Genomic DNA, 27,848 nt, shown 5'->3' with positions numbered 1-27,848 from the left:
ATCAGACTGTTCAATTTCCAAGGGAAGTTGCACTTTGCAAAATAATCTTCCCAAGAGCTTGGTGAAGTAGGGCGAAATTTCAAAATGTCCAATTTAGGAAAAAACATAGGGCAAAGGTCATACAAATTAGCCATTATGCACATTAATATGTCATTATTTTCAGGTATAAGCAGTAACAGCATAAAACAGTGGTCACATGGCAACATCAGTATTCATCAGTGAGTTGTAAACTACCGCTATAGTTATGACACTACTAATAAAGTAGATGTACAGTATATACAGTACTAAGGACCCATTCTAAGCTTTGTGGTAAAGACCAACAAATATACTCTTTACAGCAAACCATAGATCAGAATTGGCCCTTAGTATTCACATATTTATATGTATTAAAATACTAATATTAAAAGAAAAATGTTGCAATTATTTCCAATGTTATTGTTACCTTCGCATAGTCATATTCACAGAGGTAAGATGGTTCCAGGTCAAAGTGAATAAAGTACAGCTTGATTCTGAATCCTTCTGGCACAGTTATATTCCAGGTCACCTCTGAATCACTTGGATACAATTCTGGAAAATTGGGTGTTCGGATCTCACCATACATTTCTCTAAGTATAATGACCTCACCTTCACACAGCAACCATAATAAAGGAAAAAAGAGCTGGAAGAGCCTAAAAAAAAAACAAAAAAAAAAAAAACATGCATTTTATGTTTGTTTACATACAACGTAAAACACTGCAATATTTTTGTTGATTTATTTAATCTCCTCTTGGATTAAATGTTTTTATGATAATAATCTCCGTAAAGGAACTTCCCTCAAATGTTCACATTGTCCTGCGTGTTTGTGGTCTGGAGTCTCAAAGAGAGAACAAAGATTCCTGTATTTATTTCCCAAACTAAGGTAAAAAAAATCACCTTTGATGATGGTAAACATAAGCCATTTGTCAGTTGTCAGCTGGTGACAGCAAATACACATCTGTCCCTTTATAAAGAACATAGGAAGGAACAATCATGGTGCCTGTTCATATACAAAGTTTTTTTTAAAGGATACCTCTAAAAGTTAAATCCTTAAATTCAATTCTGTAAAACTGATACAAAAATGGAACAGTATAAACAAATATCCAACTGTTTTTTTTTATCCATCCAGACTATACCTAATGGGTCCTTTCATGTGATCTGCAGCCAATCCATTTAGGTTTGCCAGTTAGCTCAAACAATTAGCAGGTAGATGAAATTAATAAAATACTAAATATTAAAACATGCAATGAGAAGTCCCATACTATAACACAACTCTGAAGCATAACAATACAATAAATACAATTACTAAGAGTCTACAATGAAACTCTAGAGAACACATTCTTTCAGCTTATTTATCCATTTTAACAACACATAATTCAGAATTCTACTATGCAATTCAACTAACCACAGCACACGTTTTCAATAGTCATCAATGAAAACCAGTTTTTTGAGGGATCATTATGTGTGGAAAATGTCCGGAGGCCTCTGAATTATATCATAAAGTTACCCCTAGTGCCTTCAATAACTCCTCAAGATGCCTGGTCAACATATTGGGGTTATTTAAAGGAGTCAAGGCTATATACTTAATAAAGTGAATGCTCTCTTCCCAAATGATATGTCTACATTGGAAGGTGAATTAGTAAATATTATGAACCTGTGTTCACTTTGAATACATAGTTATCTACAAGAGAAATTTAAAAAAGCAAGATTTTATGCTAGCTCATGACTGGGTATTTAAAGTGACTACATATTCACCTTTTTAACCACATTCAGGCTCAGTTCACACTTGTGCTATGCGGGAACCCTGTGAATCCACTGTGGGTTCCCGCATCGCAGCCAGCTTGCCCGGGAGTTCACACTGCCATATGCGAACTGCTGGAAGTGTCAATACAATGTTAATGACACCAGCTCGCATATGGCACTGCGAACTGACGGTTCAGACATGATTTGGATCGCATGGGTGATCCGATTCTGGAGCAGACCAAAAAAAAAGGTTCCTGTGCGAGTTTGGTCCGAATGTGATGCGATATCAGCCATACTATCTGTATGGCTGAAATCGCATCGCACAGACATCACATGTGATTTGCACTGCAAGGCGGTGCGAATCACATGTGATCTTGCAGAGCGCACTGGTGTGAACCGACACTTATTTTACTAAAAAGCAAGTGTGGGAAATCTTATTAACCATAATATTAAAATAGCTGTATAACGTTGTACCTCTTAAAGGAGTTGTAAAGGCAGAAAGTTTTTTTATCTTAATGCATTAAGAGCAAAAACTTTCTGTGTGTAGTAGCCTCCCCAGCACCTCCTAATTACTTACCTGAGCCCCATGTCTCTCCAGCGATGTCCAATGAGTGTCTAAGCCATCTGGGACTCTCCTCCTGATTGGCTGAGACACAGCAGCCGTGCCATTGGCTCCTGCTGTCAATCAAAGTCAGTTAGCCAATCAGAAGAGAGGGGAAGGGGCCTGGTCAGAGCTCCGTGTCTAAATGAACACAGGGAGCTGTGACTCGGCTTGGGTGCCCCCTATAGCAAGCTGCATGTTGTGGGAGCACCTGACAGGAAGGAGGGGCCAGGAGCAGCGAAGAGGGCTCCAGGATGCTTTGTGCAAAACCAACTGCACAGAGCAGGTAAGTAAACATGTTTGTTATTAAAAAAAAAAAAAAAACTAGATATTACAATCACTTTAAATACAGTCCATGATCTAATTTTATCTAAATGCACAAACTTAGGATCATAGCAGACAGAAAGCTAGTACTTATTGCAAATTTCTTTGATTTACTGCTAACTGTTGGAAACCCAAGTAGACTCTTATTTTCAGGTAAAAACTAAGTTTGGGTCTGCCACCTTCTCTCCACTGAACCTTCCTATTAGTAAACAAAGCTATTCCTAACCAATGTATGGATGTAGGAGGGAGTGGAATCAAGCTGGATTTGAACAACAAAAGTTCTGATTCGCACATATCTTCAGCTGCCTGGATCTCTGGATCTGCTAATTATTTTGAGTCTGCTTACACAGGTCCTTCAGTGATTGTTTTATGCAGTGCGTACAACTACAGCATCTGCAAAATTATCACTATAAATGAGTAATGAACTGCAAAATGATGTAAGCAAGCTTAAACAAAATGTATCATGAATAAAACATGGAGGATATCACAATTCCCTTCGACCCTCTGGCTTAAATATGCTAAAACTGGCCATACACTCAGGGCTATTGCAAGGATTTTTGACACCCTAGGGGAAACCTCATTTTGCCACCCCCCTCTTGGCCCCACCCCTGACTCCACCCCCTTTGCCCTGCCCATGTATACTCCACCTTTTTAATGAAGTGCCCATCAAATGCAGCCTCACCAGCACCCATCAATGCAGTGCCTATCAATTATTGTTTGCTTGTTTCCATTCATTAGAGGGTCAGGACATGGACACAGTCCTCCGCCTCTGCCTGCTGATGCTGAGACTTAGTTGCATGTTGCAGAGAGAAGAGAGTAGGAACACCAGTGGCCGGGTGCCCTAGGCAGCAGTGCGCTCTAGGCAGCAGTGCGCCCTAGGCGGCTGCCTAGTTTGCCTAGTTTGCCTAGTGGTAGCACCGGCCCTGCATACACTGAGCAAATTTTGTCCGATTCCTGGGAAATTTGTTCAGTGAGTGACCCTGCTAGAAAATTTTCCACTGCACCCAATCACATGCAGCCAGTATTTTGCCATTTTAACAAATGGCAGGACTGGCTGTCAAAATAGCCACAGCTAGAGATTAATTCATCCAAGCCATGTATAGTCAACTTTAGTTACTAACAAAAAGAAATTTGCAGATAAGAATCTTTGCAGTTGTTCCTGGTCAGTGATTCGGAAAGCATTAATGGTGGCCGTAAATGGATCGTAATTCAGCCGGTTCAGCAGGGACCAGCCGAATCAGTAGTGAATCGTTGAATCGACTTCTGTCGCACGAACAAGGTGGGAATCTTTTGTCAATCAGAAATTGCAACCAACTGGCTGCAGCTGCTGATCAGTGTGTTCTAACAGCCCTTAGTCCCGCTGTAAAAATACAATATCCCGTTGGTGCAGATTACTCAGTTCACCTTTGTTGTGTGGGTGGCAGAAACTGTTCCTTTTTTTTGTGTTCAGCTCGCTAGCTGAACAAAAAGACCCCAAAAAATGAATCATGTATGGCCAGCTTAAACCTGTATAATTATTAGCCTGGCGACCGGAATTTCAAAAGGAGAAATGAGATTAGCAATGGCAGCTTCTGTATTCGTTTCTTGACAAATTTATTTGACAGTACCCAAGCAATCCAAGTGGAGTGTAAGAGGAAAAATGTATAACTTTTTTGTTTCATTATCATTGTAGTTCAACAACTCTTGTATATTTATCACATTCTAAATGTCATACATATACACACAAAAACACTATATTTTCATTTCTTATGATTAAAAATGATAATGTGCTATTGGAACTGACTTATGTAAAACTTTTGCAGCTATTTGTGAAGTTTATGTACAGAATTTTGCACTTCCTTTGAGTGTCATATGTGTGTTCTAAAAATATGGATTATTCGCCATTAAATTAAATAAAATATAATTAAAATGAGAGTTACTTACCCCACTTGATGGGTTGTAAAACATACACTTAGGGTGGAAGAAATGTACCTATCTTAAACAGGTCAGTCCAGGCTGAGCTTTTTGCTCTCCACAGCTCCTTCAGGTTGTCCAGCAGTGTTTGTTAGCTATGAGGTGCACCTCACATGTGAGACATACTGACAGTTTTTCATCCAATGATACTAGCAAAACATAGGGGTGGGTTGGAGAAGAGATGACAAAGTCCCCTGCAGGGACACTCATGTGGCTGTGCATATTGTTCTAATGGAGGTTCCAGTATAGGTCAGTGAGGACAAAGCTGCATGCTGGTAGCACCAATGAGTGACAATGTCAGGTAGCAGTTTTGTCTAATATGGCAATTATTTCGCATACACATAATAACATGAATTTTGGTGCATGGAAAAAAATATAAATGACCATTTCAAGCTTTCTCATCCTATGTCCCATTAGTTTTTGCAATACCAATATATGCACGGAATCTTGCCACATTTTGATAAATAAATAAATAAATAAATATATATATATATATATATATATATATATATATATATATATACACAGTGGGGACGGAAAGTATTCAGACCCCCTTAAATTTTTCACTCTTTGTTATATTGCAGCCATTTGCTAAAATCATTTTAGTTCATTTTCTTCCTCATTAATGTACACACAGCACCCCATATTGACAGAAAAACACAGAATTGTTGACATTTTTGCAGACTTATTAAAAAAGAAAAACTGAAATATCACATGGTCCTAAGTATTCAGACCCTTTGCTGTGACACTCATATATTTAACTCAGGTGCTGTCCATTTCTTCTGATCATCCTTGAGATGGTTCTACACCTTCATTTGAGTCCAACTGTGTTAGATTATACTGATTGGACTTGATTAGGAAAGCCACACACCTGTCTATATAAGACCTTACAGCTCACAGTGCATGTCAGAGCAAATGAGAATCATGAGGTCAAAGGAACTGCCTGAAGAGCTCAGAGACAGAATTGTGGCAAGGCACAGATCTGGCCAAGGTTACAAAAAAATTCTGCTGCACTTAAGGTTCCTAAGAGCACAGTGGCCTCCATAATCCTTAAATGGAAGATGTTTGGGACGACCAGAATCCTTCCTAGAGCTGGCCGTCCAGCCAAACTGAGCTATCGGGGGAGAAGAGCCTTGGTGAGAGAGGTAAAAAAGAACCCAAAGATCACTGTGGCTGAGCTCCAGAGATGCAGTCGGGAGATGGGAGAAAGTTGTAGAAAGTCAACCATCACTGCAGCCCTCCACCAGTCGGGGCTTTATGGCAGAGTGGCCCGATGGAAGCCTCTCCTCAGTGCAAGACACATGAAAGCCTGCATGGAGTTTGCTAAAAAACACCTGAAGGACTCCAAGGTGGTGAGAAATAAGATTCTCTGGTCTGATGAGAACAAGATAGAACTTTTTGGCCTTAATTCTAAGTGGTATGCGTGGAGAAAACCAGGCACTACTCATCACCTGTCCAATACAGTCCCAACAGTGAAGCATGGTGTTGGCAGCATCATGCTGTGGGGTTGTTTTTCAGCTGCAGGGACAGGACGACTGGTTGCAATCGAGGGAAAGATGAATGTGGCCAAGTACAGGGATATCCTGGACAAAAGCCTTCTCCAGAGTGCTCAGGACCTCAGACTGGGCTGAAAGTTTACCTTCCAAGAAGACAATGACCCTAAGCACACAGCTAAAATAATGAAGGAGTGGCTTCACAACAACTCCATGACTGTTCTTGAATGGCCTAGCCAGTGGCCTGACTTAAACCCAATTGAGCATCTCTGCAGAGACCTAAAAATGGCTGTCCACCAACGTTTACCATCCAACCTGACAGAACTGGAGAGGATCTGCAAGGAGGAATGGCAGAGGATCCCCAAATGCAGGTGTGAAAAACTTATTGCATCTTTACCAAAAAGACTCATGGCTGTATTAGATCAAAAGGGTGCTTCTACTAAATACTGAGCAAAGGGTCTGAATACTTAGGACCATGTGATATTTCAGTTTTTCTTTTTTAATAAATCTGCAAAAATGTCAACAATTCTGTGTTTTTCTGTCAATATGGGGTGCTGTGTGTACATTAATGAGGAAAAAAATTAACTGAAATGATTTTAGCAAATGGCCGCATTATAACAAAGAGTGAAAATTTAAGGGGGTCTGAATACTTTCCGTCCCCATTGTATATATACAATGGGGACATTTAAAACAAACAGGATATATAAACATATTTGCCTACTCAGATTTCCTGAAGCCATTGGGTCACTAGGTTCAGGTCTGACTGGAAAAAGTTAGAGAATGTAAGATTTAACCTCCCTGGCGGTATTCCCGAGTGTGGCTCAGTGTGAATTTTCATTACCAAAAGCGGTAACCCCGAGCCACACTTGGGATTGCATTGCAATATCCTGGGAAAGTTACTTACCTTGTCCCCAGGATCCTGCGATGTCTCCCCGCTGTGTCCGCGGGCTGTGTACTCTGTTCGATCTTTCACGGTGCTGAGCTCCGTTCCCTACGAGTGTCACGATGCACGGGGACAGAGCCCGACGCCAAATTCAAAAAGTGAAAAAAACATAATACATACAGTACACGGTAATCTTACAGATTACATTACTTTATCAAATAATTTCACCTCCCTTTTGTCCCTAATGTAATATATACTGTTCTTTCTGCCTGGAAACTTGAGATTGTCCATAGCAACCAAAAAGTGTCTTTTTATGTCAAAAGCGGTTTTAGACCAGCTAGAAAACAGCGATAGTAAATTAGAATCACTTGCAGATTTAGCGATAGTGAAACACTGAAAATAACGACAGCAACAATTCTGCAACTAGGCAAATTTTAGTGTTACATTATTGAATACATTTTATTATTATTAAATTATTATTTTTTATAATTATTTATAGTTATTTATTATATTATAATTTATGATTTCATGTTTCAAACTTTATCATACCCAGGATGTCTACTAGGCTCTTGTTTGGACAGATTTAAGTGAGTTATTCCTAAAAATTACAGGCCTACAATATAAAATGCCAAAGTTCCATGCAAAACAATGACCCGCTTTTAGCATCAAAAACAGACATAATCATACTGCCAGGGAGGTTAAAGTATAAAGAATATCTTTAAATCTTTTTTTTATCAACTCATTTTTTGTTGGTAGTAGAAATAATAAAAGGATGATCTCTTTTGTGAAAAGTGCATCTCAATGCGATGAATGGAGTGTCCCAATCTGAATACAGGACTGGGTTGCTATGTAGAGGGTTATATTTCATTTTATTGGAAAAAAAAATACATAAGTTAGATTGATGAACAACAGCTCCCATGTTTTGGAAGCTTGGTACACTCAGATACATACATTTTCTAGAATGTAGAGTACAGTTTGGGTTCTTTCCTTTGCAAATGTGTTTTCAATAATCCACTGAAATATAATTTAGAAGCCTTCACGTGACCAGAATAAAAAGGAAGAAGAAAAATTATATTTAACCATTTTATTGACTGCAAGATTCATACTGCAGCTAGAAAAAGAAACCATTGTTTGCTGTGTGAGTACATTTTGCCTGTATATAGTAAATTGAAGGTAAAATGTTGATCTCTGTTTCACTACAATTGTGCTGGGAATAATCAGCACTGTCTGAAAGTTATGTAAAATGTCTCACTAATACATCCGTGGCAAGCACAGCACACAAAACATCAAACTGTCTGTGGACTCAGCTGTCCTAAAGTTTGATGTTTTTTGTTAAATCATTCTGACAGGAATGAACAAGTTGGAGAATTGAACAGGAGATTGTACAAAAATTTGATGTTTTATCTTTGAAAGACTATCGCGTGGAAAATAAACTTACATTCTATATCAGAACTTATAAGATAACTCTTACTTGGGATTTCCTTCCTTTCTGGCTTTGTTTAAGAGAGTAATTTCCTACAATCTCTGTAATATAACTTGAAAACTCAGAGAAGCTAGTAAATAATTAAGTAACAGATGTATAATTTGTGGTATTTAAATTGGTAGTGTGTAGCATGGTGGCTGAGGGTGTGGTAAATGTGTAAGCAGAGCCAAGATGCTTCATTGCCATGAGGTTTTAGACCGTACCATGACCCATGACATTTATAAGTTTATTATATATTTTTTTCTTTTTTTTTTTTTTAATGCTTTTTAATGCCTTTTTAATGCTTTATTTTTCTTTTTTTTTAATGCTTTTAAGTGCTTTTTAATGCTTTATTTTTTATTTATTTAGTGCTTTTTAATGCATTTTTAATGCTTTTTAATGCTTTATTTTTTATTTTGTTAATGCTTTTTAATGCTTTGTTAAATCATCCCCTCCAAAGAGGGTAAATAAAATATTCCCATCTTGGAAATGGCTCATAACGGGTGGGTGCTGTCGCAACAGTCGGCTGGGAACTGGTATCAACACAATGTTAAAGTATATATTGCCAGCACACTGTAGAACTTCAAAAAGCGTCTAAAAAGTTTATCAAAGTGATTACATGGAATTGGGGGTGACACAAGATTCCTTAATCAGGCAAATGATGATCACATGCCTGATGAAGGGGTCTTGCGTGACCCCAAAATGGTGCAACTCTTTGCTGTAATATGAATACTTCAGTAAACTTTATGGTGCTATTTGAAGATCCACAGTGCCACGCACTGCACAGCTAAATGTCCTCTAGTTCACAGACATCACTCATACATGCCCCTGTTGTCTCCCCCATATCTAGTTACAACACAGCTCTAAATTTGTGTTTTAGCTATTAGGTTTTGCTGTCCATATCCCCATTTCAGAGATTTCTCCTCATTTACCATCTATTTGATGGGTACCTGACAAAACCAGACAGTGGTTGTAACCCTTCCCCAACCTACTAGTAAAACTGTGTTAGAAAAAAAATACATATAATGCACACTAACCACAGTAGTATTTATGATGCTGGGCCAAGTATGGTGCAAACAGCAAATATATGCAGTGGTAATGGAGTTGATCTACTAAAGGCAGATAGGCTATTCACTTTGGAAGGAAAGTTGCACTCGGTAAGGGAATGTGCCTTAGAGCTTAGTAAATGTCGTGACATTTTACTTTGCAAAGAATACCCAATCATAGTACATAGTAGAAAGTAAAAAAACTGAATTTTTGCTTGCACATGATTAGATGATGAAATCTAGCAGAGCCCATTCAGTAAGCTCAAGGACAAATTCCCTTGCAAAATGCAAAGTCCCTTGCAAAGTGAACAGCCTATTTACCTTTAGTAAATCATCCCCATTGCCTCAGTACATTACCAAAAGCTGCAAGCAGAACATTTCTAACATGTAGGTGTATTAGAAATATTTGTTGCTTTGTCAATAATTGAGCCTGAGCAACACATAAAAGCCCACACCAGCCCACCACCTATCTCTTCTAGCCAATGCCACAGCTGACAAATATTTAAGCTATGTATGTCAAATATAAATGCCTAACTAAATTTATGAATAAGAGTAGAGAGGATCTTTAAATATTCACTTATAATGACTATTATAGTGGATAGACATAAGCTAACTGGATTAAAATGAGTCCACTGTTGGCACAAATTACTGTAATTTACAGTTTCAGGAATCAGGGGAAGAGTTTAAAGCCGTCCATAGATGGCTTGAATCTCGGTTGGTTCAGCAGAAAATGGCCGAGATTCGATCTATGTATGGATAGGCTGGTTGTACTGAAGTTGATCCATCGACTGATTTTTGCATGCGATTACTGCCAGTGGCTATAGACACCAGCAGTAATCATTGTGTTCTTCTGGCCAGGAAGGCAGAACACAATAGCACTGTGGGAGGCATTCACCCATAAACATTGACTGGGGTTGATTTACTAAAATTGGAGCATGAAAAATCTGGTGCAACTCTGCATAGAAATCAATCAGCTTCCAGGCTTTATTGTTAAAGCTTAATTGAACAAGTTGAAGTTAGAAGCTGACTGGCTTCTATGCACAGCTGCACCAGATTCTAGGTGCTCTTTTTTTTTTAGTAATTTTTCCCCACTGCGTTGGTGAGGGAATCAAGCTATTTTCTTTTGGAAAGAAAATTGCATCATCTATGGATTTCCTTAAGCAAGACTTTTAATAGCTAGAAATGTTTGATAGGTTCGCTTTTAGTGTTGAGCTTAACTTTACTAATGTGCTCAGGTAATAGTTTGAATAACCATTAATTTTTGGGTTAAAATGAGGTTTAGAAGTTTGGTTATGGGTTGGTTTAGTGATTAGATGTAAGTTTTGTGAAAGCTTTGGGATTCGATTAGGTAGTGGTCTGAAGTTAGGATGGGGTTAAGGAAAACCTGCACTGAGTCCAATCCAGGAGCTACCGTTACTGAGTCCCTGTAGGAGGACTAGTTGCCTGGTTGTTTCTGCATTTATTAATTAGTAAGTCACTGACTTGGAAAAACATGAGCGTTAAAAAGCACACCCGATCTGTAAACTTGTTTCACGCAGTGACTTAGAAGACAAATTAGGCCTTTGGATCAATGTTACAGACATGCAACTGGCATTTTGATAAAGAGAGGTCAACAATGATAGCCAAATTATCTTACTACATATTTCCTTTAAAGGTAAATTGGTAATTTTATAAAGTGGAAGTCAATGCAAAATCTAAAATCCCTGCATTTATAGACACCAGGGATCTAACACTAACCTCTCTATCCCTGTAAAGAAAAGATGAGTATACATACTTTTTGGAAGCCGATCTGACCTGCTCCGACCTGATCTCCAGCGCTGGAAGCTCTGCAGAGGACACGGACGACAATGGCTGTGAAAAATGAATGGGAAGTGACATCACCCATAGACTTACTATGGGGGCTTCCATTCTCCTCCCTCTCCTTTGCACCCGCCTACACAAAGAAGCCGCGGCTGACAGCTCAGTGTGGGATCTGGTCGGAAAGGGTCAGATCGGCTTACAAAAAGGTATGTATACTCGTTTTTTCTTTACAGGGATAGAGAGGTTAGTGTTAGATGCCTGTTGTCTATAGATGTAGGGATTTTAGATTTTGCATGGACTTCCACTTTAACCTGTTAGGGTTGTCAAATTTCATCTTGCTGTGTTAGAATTCACTGGGCCCAAAGTATGGTGCCTTTCTAATTGTGTTCAAAAATAACATGCAGCAGCTATAATTGTAATTATATAATGCATATATACAGTAAGAATATAATATATTGTACTTAAAATGATATAAAAACCCTCATATATTAATGTAGTTTTATTAGATTGTAAGCTCCTTGAGGGTAGGGATTGATGTGAATGTACAATGTATATGTAAAGCGCTGCGTAAATTGACGGCGCTATATAAGTACCTGAAATAAATAAAAATAAATAAAATAAAATAAAATAAAATGTTCTTCAACACTAACTTTAGTCATGAAGCTTAATCTGCTGTTCGAAAAATCTTTCTTTATTTTCTTTTTCTGGCTTTAAATGTGCCACTTCTGTTTATGTCCTTTGTGGAGTGCCCCCTATTCAGTGCCAACCCCGTGGGGGCACCTGTGCATGCACGCTCACAGTGATAGGACTCCACTCAGGCATCTAAGGATGCTACACTTCCTGCCTGTACGGTGGGAATGAGCATGCCTGTTAATCATAGCTTTCCTCAGCTGTGGATGAGAGTCTGCTCATCCTCAATTCCACAGCTATTACAGTGAAGCAGTGCGTATGTGTGAGTGCAAAGCATGATGGGACATGTAGTCCCTAAACTAAACCTTAGTTGTAATCACGCTCTGTCAAAAGGAAGAGTAGATGAAGGAAAGCAAGAGGGGATGATAACAGACATAATAACAGTCAATTAATTATTGTAATAGTTGCATTAAAGAAAATGATATATAATAAATTAATATACTTAATAGATGTATTTCCAGGGAAAATGTGCAAGCCTTTAAAACTACATTAAATGCATGGCAGGAAAAAAAACAAGCGCAGGTGCTACTCAGAACTCAGCAAATAATTTCCTTCTCTCCTTTGCTGACTCCATAATACATTGAATAAAAAAGTCAGTTAAGACAAGCCATTAATATTAATGAATTCTACAATGAATATTGACTAATGTAAGAGTTAGTCTTAGAGTTAGTTTTTGCAGTTAAGCAGTAGATTTGTATATTGCCTCAATAGAAGATGTTACTGATTTATCAAGTTCCAAGGAAATAAACGTGGGACAGGAGCTTTTGAGTGTTTGTTGGTCTGTGTTTCTAAGAGGATGATTTGATTACTGCAGCATTTTGCATTTCAAAGATTTTTTTTTTTAACTCAAGACACTTGCAAGAATGATTTTCGTTTTGTGCACTAATGTCAATCTTCCTGCTTATAATTCTTATGCAAATTAGCTTATTCAGAGAAGTCTTAGGAATAAGTCAAGTGATTTACATTTACATTTGTTTATAACAGAAGAGACCTAGACAATTAGAAGCTAGTAGAAAACAAAATTATACATTTTAGCAAACTGACAGTGGGTACCATAAAGTTTGATACATGCCATTATTTTGCTATTTAGTGTTTTTTTTTTCAAGAGTTTGTATTTTTGCATTATTAAATATGTAAAAATGAGAACATTTCTCAAATGTTTTGAGCTTTGCTCGGAAGATTAAATATAAATGGTGCTGTGCTGTAAAATGTAATACATAATAGTCCCCAGCTCTTTGTTTTATTAAAATATATAGCATTTATTAAAATATATACCAACTATAAATAAAGAAAACAAATTTGTTAGCTCACTTTAACTAAACTGTACACAGTTATGCAAATAATTCTTATTGAATGTGTTTAATAATGTATAGCAAATTAAGCAATCCCCCAAATCATATCCCTAATTTTCTTTGAGAGAAAAACAAGTTATGAGAGCTATTTACCAATATGATAAATGCTTGATCTCATGAAATAGGACTTACAGATCTTGCATAGGAAAGATTAGTTATATCAAGGGCAGTGCCTATGCTCATGTGTACTAGTGATATTGAGATTACAAAAATGCTGTTCACTTTGCAAGGAAAGTTGCACTTTGAAAGGAAACTTTTGCCAGAGCTTTGTGAATGGGGGGGAGCTCTGCTGAATTCCATCGTCCAATCGTGTAAAAGCAAAAATGCTGTTTTTTTGCATTTTCCATGCACTAGATTGGGTATTCTTTGCAAAGTGAAACCTCACATTTACTAAGCTCTTGTACAGAGCAGCTTCCCTTTCAATGGGGGTTATTTACAAAAGGCAAATCCATTTTGCACTGCAAGTGCACTTGAAAGTGCACTGAAAGTGCACTTTCAAGTGCAGTTGCTGTAGATCTGAGGGGGACATGCAAGGAAAATAAAAAACAGCATTTTAGCTTGCACAGAATTAGATGATAAAATCAGCAGAGCTTCCCCTCATTTCAGATCTTCCCCTCAGATCTACAGCGGCTGCACTTCCAAGTGCACTTGCAGTGCACTTGTAGTGCAAAGTGGATTTGCCTTTCCTAAATAACCCCCAATGTGTGTCTATACTATTTTTCAGTCTGTGACTCGGGCAGTTTGAAGCAGTGGGGGGTGATTGAAATCATGTCAGCACAAAGTGTTCAAAAGCACCTAGGTCAATAGGCTTGTTTAGGTTCTGAGTTGTGATCTCAGCCCAGTGCGCTACAGATGAGATCTATTGGACTTAGGGGTTGATTTACTAAAACTGGAAAGTATAAAATCTGGTGTAGCTCTGCATAGAAACCAATCAGCCCTCAGATTTTTTTCATCAAAGCTTAATTGACCAAGCTGAAGTTAGAAGCTGATTGGCTACCATGCACAGCTGCACAAATTTTGCACTCCAGTTTTAGTAAACCAACACCTTAGTATATTTCTACTGTGCTTGGAAAAGGAGCATGTGGATCCTACTTATACACAAGAGCAATATTAGAAGGTAGAGGATTCTCCTGGTCAGAATGTATTCCAGTTGGCAACTAAATACAAATGTTATCACCACTTATTAGGTTAAAAAATATGATGAGCGTAAGGATTTAGAAAAAGTTTATCATGTTTTGTGTGTCCTATTTAGTTTATTCTTGCTACTCCATCCTCACATTTATTTCTCGCCTAGGTGGAAATGAAGTATCCCCTGCCACCTGCAGCCTTTGAGATATTCACATCACACATCCCAGAAGGCTGCAGGTCAGTAAATGCTGAAATTTCACTTGATTTTACTCCCACATGGATGTCATCTATGCATTTGCGAAACCCTGTGATACTTCCCAAGTAGGAGGGGAGGAGCAAAAATAAACTATATATATAGCACACAAAACGTGAAAATTGTTAGCAGTTGTGCAATAGAGAGGTGGGAGAGAGAGTGGCAAAGTGCAGTGATTGGTCTAAAGTCCACTTTAAAGCATGCAAACCCTGGTTTCCAAGCAAGCACCTTGTGAATACCCCCTTATAATATACCTAAGGTCAAGCAAAATGGAGAAAAGTGAACTTATAATGAAATCACTTATGGGCAGTTGTTTCTAATAATTTCCTGGGGTTTGATCAGCTCACTGACACTTACATATACTCGAGGTGCAATTAAAATCAATATTACCGTCAACTAAAATGAAGTCGATAACTTTGGGCTGATTTACTAAAAGAGCTATTTTCATTTTTTCTTATGTTAAAGAGGAGGTCCACCTAAAAAAAAATATTAAAAGCCAGCAGCTACAAATACTGCAGCTGCTGACTTTTAATAAATGGACACTTACCTGTCCCAGGTTCAGCGATGTCGGCAGCCGAAGCTGATCAATAGCTTGGCTCTCCTCGGTAAGGGAATCAGGAAGTGAAGCATTGCAGCTTCACTTCCCGGTTCCCTACTGTGTATGCGCGAGTCGCGCTGCGCGTCCTAACTGGTCCCCGCTATCTCCTGGGACCTGTGTGTTTCCCAGGAGATAGCGGGGGGGGTGACTCCCGCGGGAGTCTATTCCCGGAAGTGGGTGCAAATACTGTATTATGCACCCCCTCCCCCCTGAAAGGTGCCAAATGTGACACCGGAGGGGGGGAGGGTTCCGAAAAGCAGAGGTTCCATTTTTGTGTGAACCTCCGCTTTAAGTGCAAATACCTAATAAGGTCAAGACAAATTAAAAAAAAAAAAATATATTTAAACCTATTTGTATGATTACAATGACAAAGGCTAGAATGAAAATAGCTATTCCATTCAACAAGCCCATACGACTTTGAATATATGTGTGTATATATAAATATATATATATATATATATATATATATATATATATATATATATATATACTGTATATACACACACACACATATACAGTGGGTATAGAAAAGAATCACCCCTTTAACATATTCACATTTTGTTGCTTTGCAGCCTGAAATGAAAACAGGAACAGATTTTGTTTTATCCAGCTGTATTTACTTATAACATCCAAGTGAAAGATACAACACCAACATGTCAAAAATGAAATTAAAGAAAAGAATCACTGAGTAGGAAAAACGATCACCCCCTCCTAAAAATGACTTAATCAGATGTAAACTCATTTAGATTTAGCTAATCACCTTCTCAATGGCACACAAAGCCATTTGACTTTCAACTGTGATCAGTTGTGGTCATTTTGATTGGCTCAGCATGAAAAGAGCTTTCCTAGAGCATTTAAGTACCTGGTAGTGCAACTGAAGCAAACAATCAACTATGGGTGGCAGGTTACTGTTAAAAGATCTCTGGGATAAAGTTTTGGACAGGCATGTCAGGAGATGGATACAAAACAAAATCAAAAGGCTTTTCTCAATGCCTAGAAACACAGTGAAGTCTTTTATTAATAAGTGGAAGGTATTTGGTACAACACAGACCCTTCCTGGATCAGGATGTCACTCCAAACTGTATGAAGGAACCAGGAGGAAACGGGTCAGAGTGGCTACCAAGGGACCTACAGCAATTCTAAAGCAGTTGCAGGAATTTATGACAAAAAGTGGTCATTGTGTGCATGTGACAACAATATCACAAATGTGGCTTGTATGGGAGGGTTGCAAGAAAAATGCCACTCCTCAAGAAAGGCCACATGCAGTCACAACTGAGCTTTGCCAAAACACACCTTGAAGTTTCTGAGGCCACAAGGAAAAAGGTGTTATGGTCAGATGAGGATAAATGTAATTATTTGGCCTCAACACCAAATGATATGTCTGGCGGAAATCCAATACAGCTCACCGTTCAAATAACACCATTCCTACAGTAAAGCTTGGAGGTGGTAATATCCTGTTATGGGTGTTTTTCTCTGCAGCAAGGACTGGAGCACTTGTCAGGATAGAAGGAAAAATGGATGGAGCAAAATACCATCAAATACTTTAGGAAAATCTGCTGCCTTGTGCCAGAAAGTTGTCAATGGGAAGATGGTTTACTTTCCAGTATGACAATGACCCAAAGCACACAGAGCCCAGGTCATAGCCCAGAATTAAACCCCATTGAAAATTTGTGGAATGACTTGAAGACTGCAGTCCACAAATGGTCAACATCAAATTGAACTAAACCTGAGCAGTTCTGCAAAGAAGAGTGGGCAAATATTGCAAAGTCTAGATGTGCAAAGTTAGTAGAGACATATCCCAACATACTAAAGGCTGTAATTACAGCAAAAAGGTGGTTCAACAAAATAATGACACTAGGAGGTGATCCTTTTTCCAACTCAATGACTGTTTTTGAATTTTTTTTTCTGACATGTTGGTGTTATATACACCTAAAGATGTGCAATATGGAGTTAATGTGCAAGGAAAATAAAAAGAAACAGCATTTTTTCTTGTACATGGTGGGTTCATGAAAGTCAGCAGAGCTACACCTCATTCAGTAAGCTCTGGGGAAATTTACCTTGCAAAGTGAAACTTCACTTGCAATTTGAGCAGCCTATTTGTCCATTGGGTTGTTTTGCTAATGGAGCAGAGGCTGTTCACCTATCAAATTTTATTTTAGTAAATTATTTGAACTTGTGTTCACTATGAATATCCAAAACAAAACTAATTTTCTAGGACATGGCTGGTTTATTGAACACAGGTTTATTGACCTGCTTTACTAAACTCAATGAACATTCACTTTGCTAAATGAGCAGCCTTTACTCTTATAGTAAATTAACCCCTATGCTTTCTACTTTATTAGTTAACAGTGGCAGCCACATCATATTACTGATGTAAGATGGACAAGGATATGAACATGTATTACAGCTGCGCCTGCACTTTGTTTCTTGAACTACAAATTCCTGAATCCACATTTTTATGTGTGAATTTATGAAAAAGTGTTGGTGGTGGCCTATGAAAATAAAAATAGTGGTGGTCGCCTATGAAAATCTACCTAATAAAATCATCACCTCACTTAGGATTAGGTAGAAATGTTTGGCTTGTTACTGTGGTATTTAGCAGCTGCTAATCCTTGGCAAATGCTGTATACAGTTTTCTTGGTGTTTATGTCTTATGCACTCAAAAATGTCACAATTTTTTCAGCCTGACAAAAAAAACATTTTTAGAACATCTACATCCAGTAAATTAAGTAAATATTTTAGCTCATAATTCCTGTGTATGTTTATTGTTAGGCCTCATTCATACGCAATGTGATTATAAGAATTAATATGCAAACACATATAAATGCATGTAATACATTTTAATAGTATAGTTTACACTTTATTGCTGGTTCCATGCATTTAGGAGCACTTAGCTTAGCTACATTTAGGAAAAAATATTTTTTATTTTCTCTGAACGTGTCTAAATACATGTACATGCAAGTACATTGAAACACAGGATAAATTAGTCTGGACAGTATAAATTTGTAAATGAGGGCTTTTAAATGAATGCTTTGAAATATAATCACCATTCAGTTCTCAAAACGGAAAAAGAATTGTGATGTTTTGTTTAATTCCTACGATAATTATTGTTTAATTCCTATATTTCCTACAATTATTTCTGTTTAATTCCTACATTTATTTTATGGCCGAATAATACTTTTGTGACTACTTTTGTTAAATATCATTTGTATACTTTTATATGTGAATCTATAATGCTCATCATCGGTTCCTATCTACCCCTCCCCATCAACCTTGTGCATCAATATGAAAACAGTAAGAGCGATCATTATTTCCATACTGTCTGCAATCAGATCCAGACATTATTTTATGTGGAAAATTGGAAACTCATAAGCAGTGGTGGTGAGGTGTAGTTCATAAGTCCCAAAGAATACTTAATACAGGGATTAAATTTGAACTATCAGCAAATTAATAAATTAAATCTATAATGCAGTCTATCAATAGCTTCAACACCACAGTTTTTGCTGATCTTGTAATGTATTTTTATTACCTATTAATCCTGCAAGTGGATCCATTATTTTTCCACTTCCCTTAACAGAGCACGCTGTCCAGCAAAAGATACAGTTACAGGGGACAGTATAAACCACAAAACATAGACAGGTGGTGTCCCTGTTTATATCTAAGGGGTACAAGAAAAGTCTATTTTTTGGCTTAATCCTTTTTTTCAAAAAGAAGAAAAAATGATTCTTCACATTCTTAACCTCCCTGGCGGTATGATTATTTCACATTTTAGGTGCTGAAAGCGGTACAATTATTTTGCATGGAAATTTGGCGTTTTATATTTCAGGCCTGTAATTCTTAGGAATAAATCACTTAAATCTGTCCAAACAAGAGTCTAGTAGACATTCTGGGTATGATAAAGTTTGAAAAACAAAATCATAAATTATAATATAATAAATAACTATAAATAATTGTACCAAATAATAATATAATGATAATAAAAATTATTCAATAATGTAATCAAATCAAAAACACTGAAATTTGCTCAGTTGCAGAATTGTCACTGTCATTACTTTTCAGTGTTTAATGACGGATCTCCCCACAAATCACTATTGCTCAATTCTGCGAGTGATTCTAATTTATTATCGCTGTTTTCTAGCTGGTCTAAAACCACTTTTGATGTAAAGGGACAGTTTTGGTTGCTATGGACTATCTCCAGTTTCCAGGCAGAAAGAACAGAATTTATAATATAAAACTGCATGCAGGGCACTGGACAAACCACTAGGGACAAAGGGGATGTGTAATTATTTGATACAGTACTGTAATCTGTAAGATTACAGTATACTGTATCTATACTGTGTGTTTTACTTTTTGAATTTGGCGTCGAACTCTGTCCCTGTGCATCGCATTGCTCGCAGGGAACGGCGCTCGGCACTGTGAATCGAGCGAGACACAGCGGCTCGCAGATCACAGCGGGGAGACATTGCAGGATCCTGGGGACAAGGTAAGTAGCCTCTACATGGATCCTGCGATGCGATCCCAAGTCTGGCTCGGGGTTACCGCTTTTGGTACTGAAAATCCACCCCGAGCCAGACTCAGGAATACTGCTAGGTGGGTTAAAAGGTGTTAGATTGAGTGGGGTTTTAACTTGTTTATCCTCTATTTAACATTTATTTAAAAATACACATCCATGAACCCTGGATCCCAGCCTCACTTTGTTTCTCTTGGATTTATTTGCCTCCTGAGTTGAAGTGGACTGATCTATTTCTACATGGGACATACATGGCAGTAAATTATCTTTTTGGGACTGACCTTTTTACTACTGGTAACTCTAGTTTGTTCTCTACTCTCTGTTTATTTAGAATGAGCAGTGCACAGTTGTAGTCATGCGCACTGCTCTATGCACACTACAATTCCCATAGTTTATCTTGGGAGTAAGAAAGAGAGGATGGCCATGTTCCTACATACAGTGGGGTCATGGAGAATGAAAGTGGCCACCCTCAAACAGGCAGTCAGATCACCGTAGCAGAAAAAAAAGAAAAGAATTTGGGGATTTGGAGGAGGCTGAGATGAATAGAGTGTAGTTTTTTGAGCTAAGACTGCTACATTTGTTTTTATCTGTAGTTTAACCGCTTCAATACAGGGCATTTTCACCCCCTTCCTTCCCAGACCAATTTTTAGTTTTCAGTGCTGTCGAGTGTTGCGCGGTCGTGCGACATTGTACCCCAAAAAAATTGACGTCCTTTTTTCCCCACAAATAGAGCTTTCTTTTGGTGGTATTTGATCACCTCTGCGGTTTTTATTTTTTGCGCTATAAACAAAAGAAGAGCGACAATTTTGAAAAAAACAATATTTTTTACTTTTTGCTATAATAAATATCCCAATTTAAAAAAAAAAAACAAACACATTTTTTCCTCAGTTTTGGCCGATACGCATTCTTCTACATATTTTTGGTAAAAAAAATCGCAATAAGCGTATATTGATTGGTTTGCGCAAAAGTTATAGCGTCTACAAAACACGGGATAGATTTATGGCATTTTTAAAAAATATTTATTTATTTAATTTTTTTACTAGTAATAGCGGCGATCTGCAATTTTTTTTGTGACTGCGACATTATGGCGGACACATTGAACACTTTTGACACATTTTTGGGGCCATTCACATTTATACAGCGATCAATGCTATAAAATCGCATTGATTACTGTATAAATGTGACAGGCAGGGAAGGGGTTAACCACTAGGGGGACACGAGGGGTTAAATGTGTTTCCTAGGGGAGTGATTCTAACTGTAGGGGGCGAGGACTCACAAGGGGAGGAGACCGATCGGTGTTACTCTGTACTGGGAACACAGATCGGTCTCCTCTCACCTGACAGGACATGGATCTGTGTGTTTACACACACAGATCCACGGTCCTGTTCGGTTAACGGGCAATCGTGGGTGCCCGGCGGCAATCGCGGCCGCCGGGCACACGCACCGGGTCCCGAGCAATGTCGCGGGCGCACGCGCGCCCACTAGACGGCCGGGAAGCCCAGGACGTCATATGACGGCCACCCAGGATGGGAGATCCCATCTCAGGCCGTCATTTGACTATGGGCGGGTAGCGAAGTGGTTAATGTCATTTTAATGCTAGTAACAGACTGAATCGTATATTACATTTTTGCCCATGGTTACTTGGGACATGCCCCACGCAGATTTAAATTGCTCCTTTTTATGATTTAGTAAACATTGTTGGAGAAGACTATTGGAAGTCCCTTGGATGGCAAAAAGATCAAACCAGTCAATCCTGAAGGAAATCAACCCTGAATATTCACTGGAAGGACAGATCCTGAAGCTGAAACTCGAATACTTTGGCCACCTAATGCGAAGAGAAGGCTCATTGGAAAAGATCCTGATGCTGGGAAATGTGGAAGGAAAAAGGAGAAGAGAATGACGGAAAACAAGATGGATAGATAGCATCATCGAAACATTGAACATGAAAAAAGCAAGTTCCGGGAGGCAGTGGAGGATAGAAAAGCCTGGTGTGCTATGGTCCATGAGGTCACGAAAATTCGGACACGACTAAACGACTGAACAACAACAAACATTGTAAGGGAAACTTAAATATTCACATTTTAATAAATGCTTCCTTTGTTTGTCAAATATTCTTTTTTGTAAAATAAAACTATAAATAAAACTATTTTGAACATCATTGTAAAAATTACTATTGCAAAGAATTGGTTTCCTGTTACAGGCACTGTATCAGTTTTCACTACAGGTGAGGTAAGCCAACAATTGCTTAGCACCCTATGCCACCAGAGCAGAGTTCCTTTGGCAGAAAAGCAGGACTGTACAGAGAGGATTTCCATTGCAGAATATTGCAGAACATTGCAGAAAGGGGTTTTTCATTCCATTTATTTATTAATAACATTTTCTTTTTATTCCAGGAACCCCACTTGTACGTTTTAGGAAAAAAAATCCAAAACAATGATTTTTTTTCAGCTCTGTTTCATTATTTATTGGGATATTATTGTATTTGTTTATTTCTGATGCACTTATAGGTCTCATGCACAGTGGATGTTTTTGATGCTGCTTTCGGGGGCATCTGGCTTTTAATTTTTTTCTGCTTCTAAATGCCTCTGCATGTTAGCCTATGTACCATTGTGCACAAAGGAGGAGTTTAGAGGTAGGGGCATTTAGAGGCAAAAAAAAACCCCTCCACAGCCAGCTCGTCCAAAACACTTGAAGCATGTAAATGTGTCTAAATGTGCATTAACACTAGGTGCATTTAGCGATTGAGCGTTAATTCATTGAATGAAAACAATTAATGACCAAGAGCTTGATGTGCCTAAATGTTTACAAGCACTAAGCATTTTTTTATGCCAAAATACCACTGCCCGAGGAAAGGCATCTAGGAGAGATAGCAAAAACGTCCAGTGTGTGCGTGAGGCCTTACTCTTTGACCTCTTCTGTCTGCACAGAAACAAATTTTTCTGATGAAATTCTGAGTTTGGCTTTGAAGCATACAGATTTTTACATTAGCTAAATGATGTGACCACATTTCTCCTTCCCCTTATTTCTTTGGCCAGTTTTACATGGCATGGCTCTGCCACTTATTGTTTGGAAATCTGACAGGCTCGCCAGAGATGTAGGCATCCAATTGAAGGTGGCCTAAAAAAATTCTACTTGACTACTCTATGTATAGACTTTTCTGCCCAGCTTTCTCTAAGAATGATAGAACGATTGCACAAGCATAAGCTACCTTCTGTGTTAACCATTTGTCAGAGTGATCAGTGAATCCACAGTTACAGGCAGCTGAAGTTATATGCATATCTCTAGGACTTACTAGTTAGTAGCCCTGCCCATCTTATTAAGGGCCCACAGTGAGGCTACAGAGATGGGAAGGAGTGAGGCTAAGTTGATCTTTTAAAAGGGAGTTTAGAATATGGATATACTGTTAGCTGCTTGTGTCTCTGGATCCATTGGTAATTTTGACATATGGTTTTCAGCAAAGTTATCTTATGTATTTTTTAAAATGTACTCAATTTTATTTGCAGAGAATTATTATAGGTTAACAGAATACAATGATTATAAAATAACAATGTATTGAACAGAACCTGGCAACGGTAAAAACAAATTAAAGTGGTATTAAACTCAAAAGCAATAATTTATTATATTGCAGCTTACCAATTCATTAGATGTGATGGCTGCATTAGTTTTCTCTTTTTAGGCTGTCTTTACTTTATTTTCACATGCTGATCTGGCCAGTAGGTCTGTTTTTTTTCAACAGAATAAGCTTTTTTGCAGATGTAGCAGTTAGAAGGTGGAGACAAACAATTTATTATCGACAGGGATGCTTACAATGATCAGCTTTTTTAAAATTTTTGTAAAACCTTTATCCAAAAGGAACAAAATTGTTTCCTGTGATTGCTTATAAAGTAATAGATGGAGTTTGGCTTCAATTTGTTAGTGTACCTTAAGCCCCATACACACGTTCTAATATTGGCCCGTGTGTTTGGGACATAAGGCCAACACTCGGCCTGTGTGTGCGGCAGTCTGTCCGACAGAAGCCAGGTGAAAGTCCAGCTTCTGTCGAAGGGGCATGATTGAAAAACATCTGCCAATCGGCATCCAGTCAGCGCTCTCAGCCACCCCCTGTCAGAACACAATAGCTCAGCAGGGAGATTGCTGTACTAACATTGGATAGTTAGTACAGCGAGCTCCTCTCAAGCTCCCCAGTTTTTTTTTCATTCAGCCCGCTGGGTTTAACGAAAAAAAAAAATGATAGTGTGTACCTAGCTTTAATCTACTAGTCCATTCAACATTCCCCTACCCCCAGACTGACAATGCTGCTGTCCCAAGGTGGCCCTGTGCTCATTCATCCAGATTGGGGGAACTCTAATACAGGAGGTGTGTTACTGGCCAAATCACTAGGAGAAAATAAAGGGAAAAACAAAAATTAATCATTGGTAAGCTGCAATATATTACATTTTTGGTTTTGGGTTTAATATCGCTTTAAAGAAAAGTAAAAAGCATTACCATTCCAGTACTCAAATCTATACTATAGAGATAGTAACTGCAACCCGATTTGTCTCTATTGGTAATGCCTCCTCCTTTTTGTTTGCATACGTGCGGTATGCTGCTGTAAATTAATATAAGAGACAAGTATACTTCCATTGCACAACTACACAACATTATATCACCTAGCTGGATATTGGGACTTTGGGCCACTGCGCATTATGAAATGTTTATCACTGCATGAAATACATAGGGAAATCAAGATATGGTTGAAATTAGTGTAGCAACTAATTCTTTACTATAAGCATTTTATATGGTTTCTGTATCAGTATACATAAAAAAAAACTTTTTTTAAAGTTTTTTTTTCAAAATGTATAACTTGTTTCTTACTTTGTTATCTATCCGTAATGTTTATCCTATATAACACTACTGGATGGAAAATTATGGGACAGGAGTCTTAGAATGTTTAGCATCGTTAGCATACTTACTGTTACGAAATTATATAGAGCACTTACCTATATCGGCTATATTTCTTAGAACTGGCATCCTCATCGAGTCTTAATAAATTATCTCATTATTTATCAATAATGTTATTTTTTTTCATGCTATTAATTAACATTTGAATTCAAGTTAAATTAAGCAAACATTGGAAACAGCGACTGACCATATTTAGGCTTGTTTAGTAAGATAAAGAGCAATCTGTAAACTATTTTATTCAGAATGGTCCAATAGTAATCCAGTAATCTAACTTCAGCAACTGATTGGTTTCTGTTCTGTGCACTTTGAATTTTGCACTGCTTTTTTTTTTTTTTTTAAGCCAATTTATTATCAAGTACTGTCTAAATAGTTTTCAGTCATATTATCATCAAACAGTAGTATATGATGGAAAGTTATTGTCATCATTATTTCTACCTTACAACTTAAGCAAAAATAGAACACATTCGTTTTAATTTCATTAAAAAAAAAAAAAAAAAATCTGAATTATTGCTTTACCCTGCTTATTGCACTTGTGACAGTTGGCCACGACACATTAAAGACTACACTAGAGCAATGTGAGCAAACTAGCACTTAAGTCCCAGTTAATAATGTAACAGTTTCCTAATACCAGCTGTGTTAGCTTCCACTAGCAGCCAGGCAACATCAAAAAGTTTCTTCAAGTTCTGAATTCATACATTTTCCAGTAGTAATAACTTGGCACACTACATTTTTATCACTAACCTCATGTTAGCAGTCTGTGCTGTTCTTTCTCCTGTTTCTCCTTTGTGTATGTGTGTGTATGTGCCTGGTCCCAAAAGCTGATCAGCCTGGCTCTATCTTTGTTCTGAGGTTGCTGTGTTATGTGCCTGTGAGCTGCTACTCAGTACTCTGGTCACGCCTCCCAGTCTGTAACTGTTCCACACCAAAAGAAAAAAAACCTGACAGACTTTAAAAGAAGTGCTTAACTTGGAAAGGAAGACGACTGTAATAAATTGGATTGTATTTGTTCAAAATAGCTTGCTAAGCACTGAAGTTTAAAGAGAGCCTGTCATTCGCAAACCACTGCACAGAGAATTTAGCTGAAAAAACACTGAAAATCATTCTATATGATACTATGACTGATGGTTACATTTACTAAAATATAAAGGGAATTACAATGTATTTGAATTTCACTTAAATTTAAAGTAATTTTATTGTGCAGTTTATACTAAAGTAATATTACATGTGATTTTTTTTTTTTTTACACACTCACATCGATCCCTACCCTCAAGGAGCCCACAATACAAGGTCCCCAAGATTTTAAATAGTATAGGTCTATTAAACATTTTCAAAGTAGGCAGACAGTACAAAAAGTACAAATATACAATGTTGCCATTGCTGATCAAACAAAAGACAATTAACTTTGTTTGGAGAGCCCACTGCCTGACTGGAAACTGGGATTTGAGGGACAAGGCTGGGAACAACTTTATAGGCTAATGTGGAACAAGATAAGAAATTGTGGCTGTGTGGATATTTCAAACATCCCATGAACCAGAAATAGAAAGATAGAAGAGTATAGAGAGTAGAAGGGTAGGACCATTAAAGCGGAGTTCCACCCATTTTCTACATGTGCAATCAATCTCATGGCCATCCAGAATGCTCTTACAAATGACATTTTTTTTTTTTTTTTATAAGTAAATACCTTTTTGCTTTGATTTTCTGCAGCACATCCGGCTGCGGCCGCCTACGTGATTTCGTCACTAGGCAATTCGCAGGGCCTCCTGGGATATTGGCGTCATCTATCCCAGGAGTCCAAGTGAATCGCCTAGTGTGATGAAATCTTGTGTTATTTCCAGAGAGAGCGCCACGCAGTGGTATTACTACACAGGCACAAGATCGGGAGGTGCAAGCTGGGTAGCCAGCTGCACCGAATCCCAGAAATGAAGAGAAGAGGGCTTCAGATGCCCACAGCTGACAAGGAACCTGCCCGCTTTTGAGATCTAGTTAGTATTTCACTATATTGTTTCCCAAATCTATTGTGTAGTAAGACCTGCAGTTCCTCCATACATTGCAGGTGAGTACATTCAGTAATCCATTATTTAATGGAAGGGGAAAGATTTGACTGACAGAGGTTGATTTGGACAATGCAAAATCTGGTGCAGGTCTGCACAGACACCAATCAGCTTCCAGTTTTTTTTTTGTCAAAGTTGAATTGCACAAGCTGAAGTTAGAAGCTGATTGGTTACCATGCACAGCTGCACAAGATATTACAATGTCCAGTTTTAGTAAATCAACCCCACAGAATCTTTGAATTATGGTTCTGGTGGCCAGGAGAAAGAAGTACAACAGGCCTTTTTTTGGGGGTAGAGATAGAGCCTGAGATGAGTGAAAGTATGCAATTTCTGGTGTTGTCTGGATTTTGAGGCCTGTAACTTGCTTGAATATAGTGATGATTTGTAACCAGAAGGTCAAGATCTAAGAGTATGACCACCAGAGATGTAGTAGGGTCCCTTTTTTTTTTTCACAGCCTTGCACGTGTTGCGGGGAGGTTACAGCAGTGACCCATTGCCTTGAATAGTTTGTATTTGGTGGGAGATAGTGCCTGCTGTAGGACGTGTTCACACTTACTGAGTGGGGGGGGGGGGGGGGGCAGAAAAAAACACAGTTCAGTCATGTTTTTACTAACCCACAACCACTCCCTTTTTACCTGAAAATGCAGCGGCCAGGGATATATACTTGCAGTGGCTGCGATTCTTTGTTTTGCCACCACAGCCACACTACAACCACCCAGCAGTCCTTTCTGCTAATGTGAATGAGCCTGATCACAACAAGGGGGTATAATTGCTACAGTCGCAAAGTGCCTATCTGTACATCTTACAGATTTAGTAAGTAGAGGTAAACTCTCCTAAATTAACATGTAGACCTGTAGAACACTGAGTAAAACAGGATTGTTTTCTCCTTACTTTGTTCATGTTTGTCTACCTGCTCTGAACACATTTTGTAGACTCTTTGTTGACATGTGTAAGTTATGGCAAAGACACAGGGGGAGTCTTACTAAGACTGGAGAGTTCAAAATC

At 38.1% G+C, this 27,848-nt stretch overlaps 1 protein-coding gene across 3 annotated transcripts in view; it reads right to left on the bottom strand.

The window, feature by feature from the left end:
* MASP1 (MBL associated serine protease 1) overlaps positions 1-25,691 on the bottom strand; it is a 179,072-nt gene extending 153,381 nt beyond the window's left edge. For all 3 annotated transcript variants that reach the window (XM_073626420.1, XM_073626419.1, XM_073626422.1), the window contains exons 1-2: positions 25,534-25,691; positions 443-668 (exon numbers count right to left, since the gene is read on the bottom strand). In XM_073626420.1, the coding sequence (XP_073482521.1) occupies positions 443-668; positions 25,534-25,538 (231 nt within the window). In that variant the 5' untranslated portion in view covers positions 25,539-25,691. The remainder of the gene's footprint in view (positions 1-442; positions 669-25,533) is intronic.
* Between the last annotated feature and the right edge of the window lie 2,157 nt (positions 25,692-27,848).

This window comes from Aquarana catesbeiana, linkage group LG04 (assembly GCF_042186555.1).
Source record: "Aquarana catesbeiana isolate 2022-GZ linkage group LG04, ASM4218655v1, whole genome shotgun sequence".
NCBI classification, from domain to species: Eukaryota; Metazoa; Chordata; class Amphibia; order Anura; family Ranidae; genus Aquarana; species Aquarana catesbeiana.
Note: the sequence above shows the minus strand (reverse complement) of the source record. Positions and strands in the feature narration are given on the sequence as shown.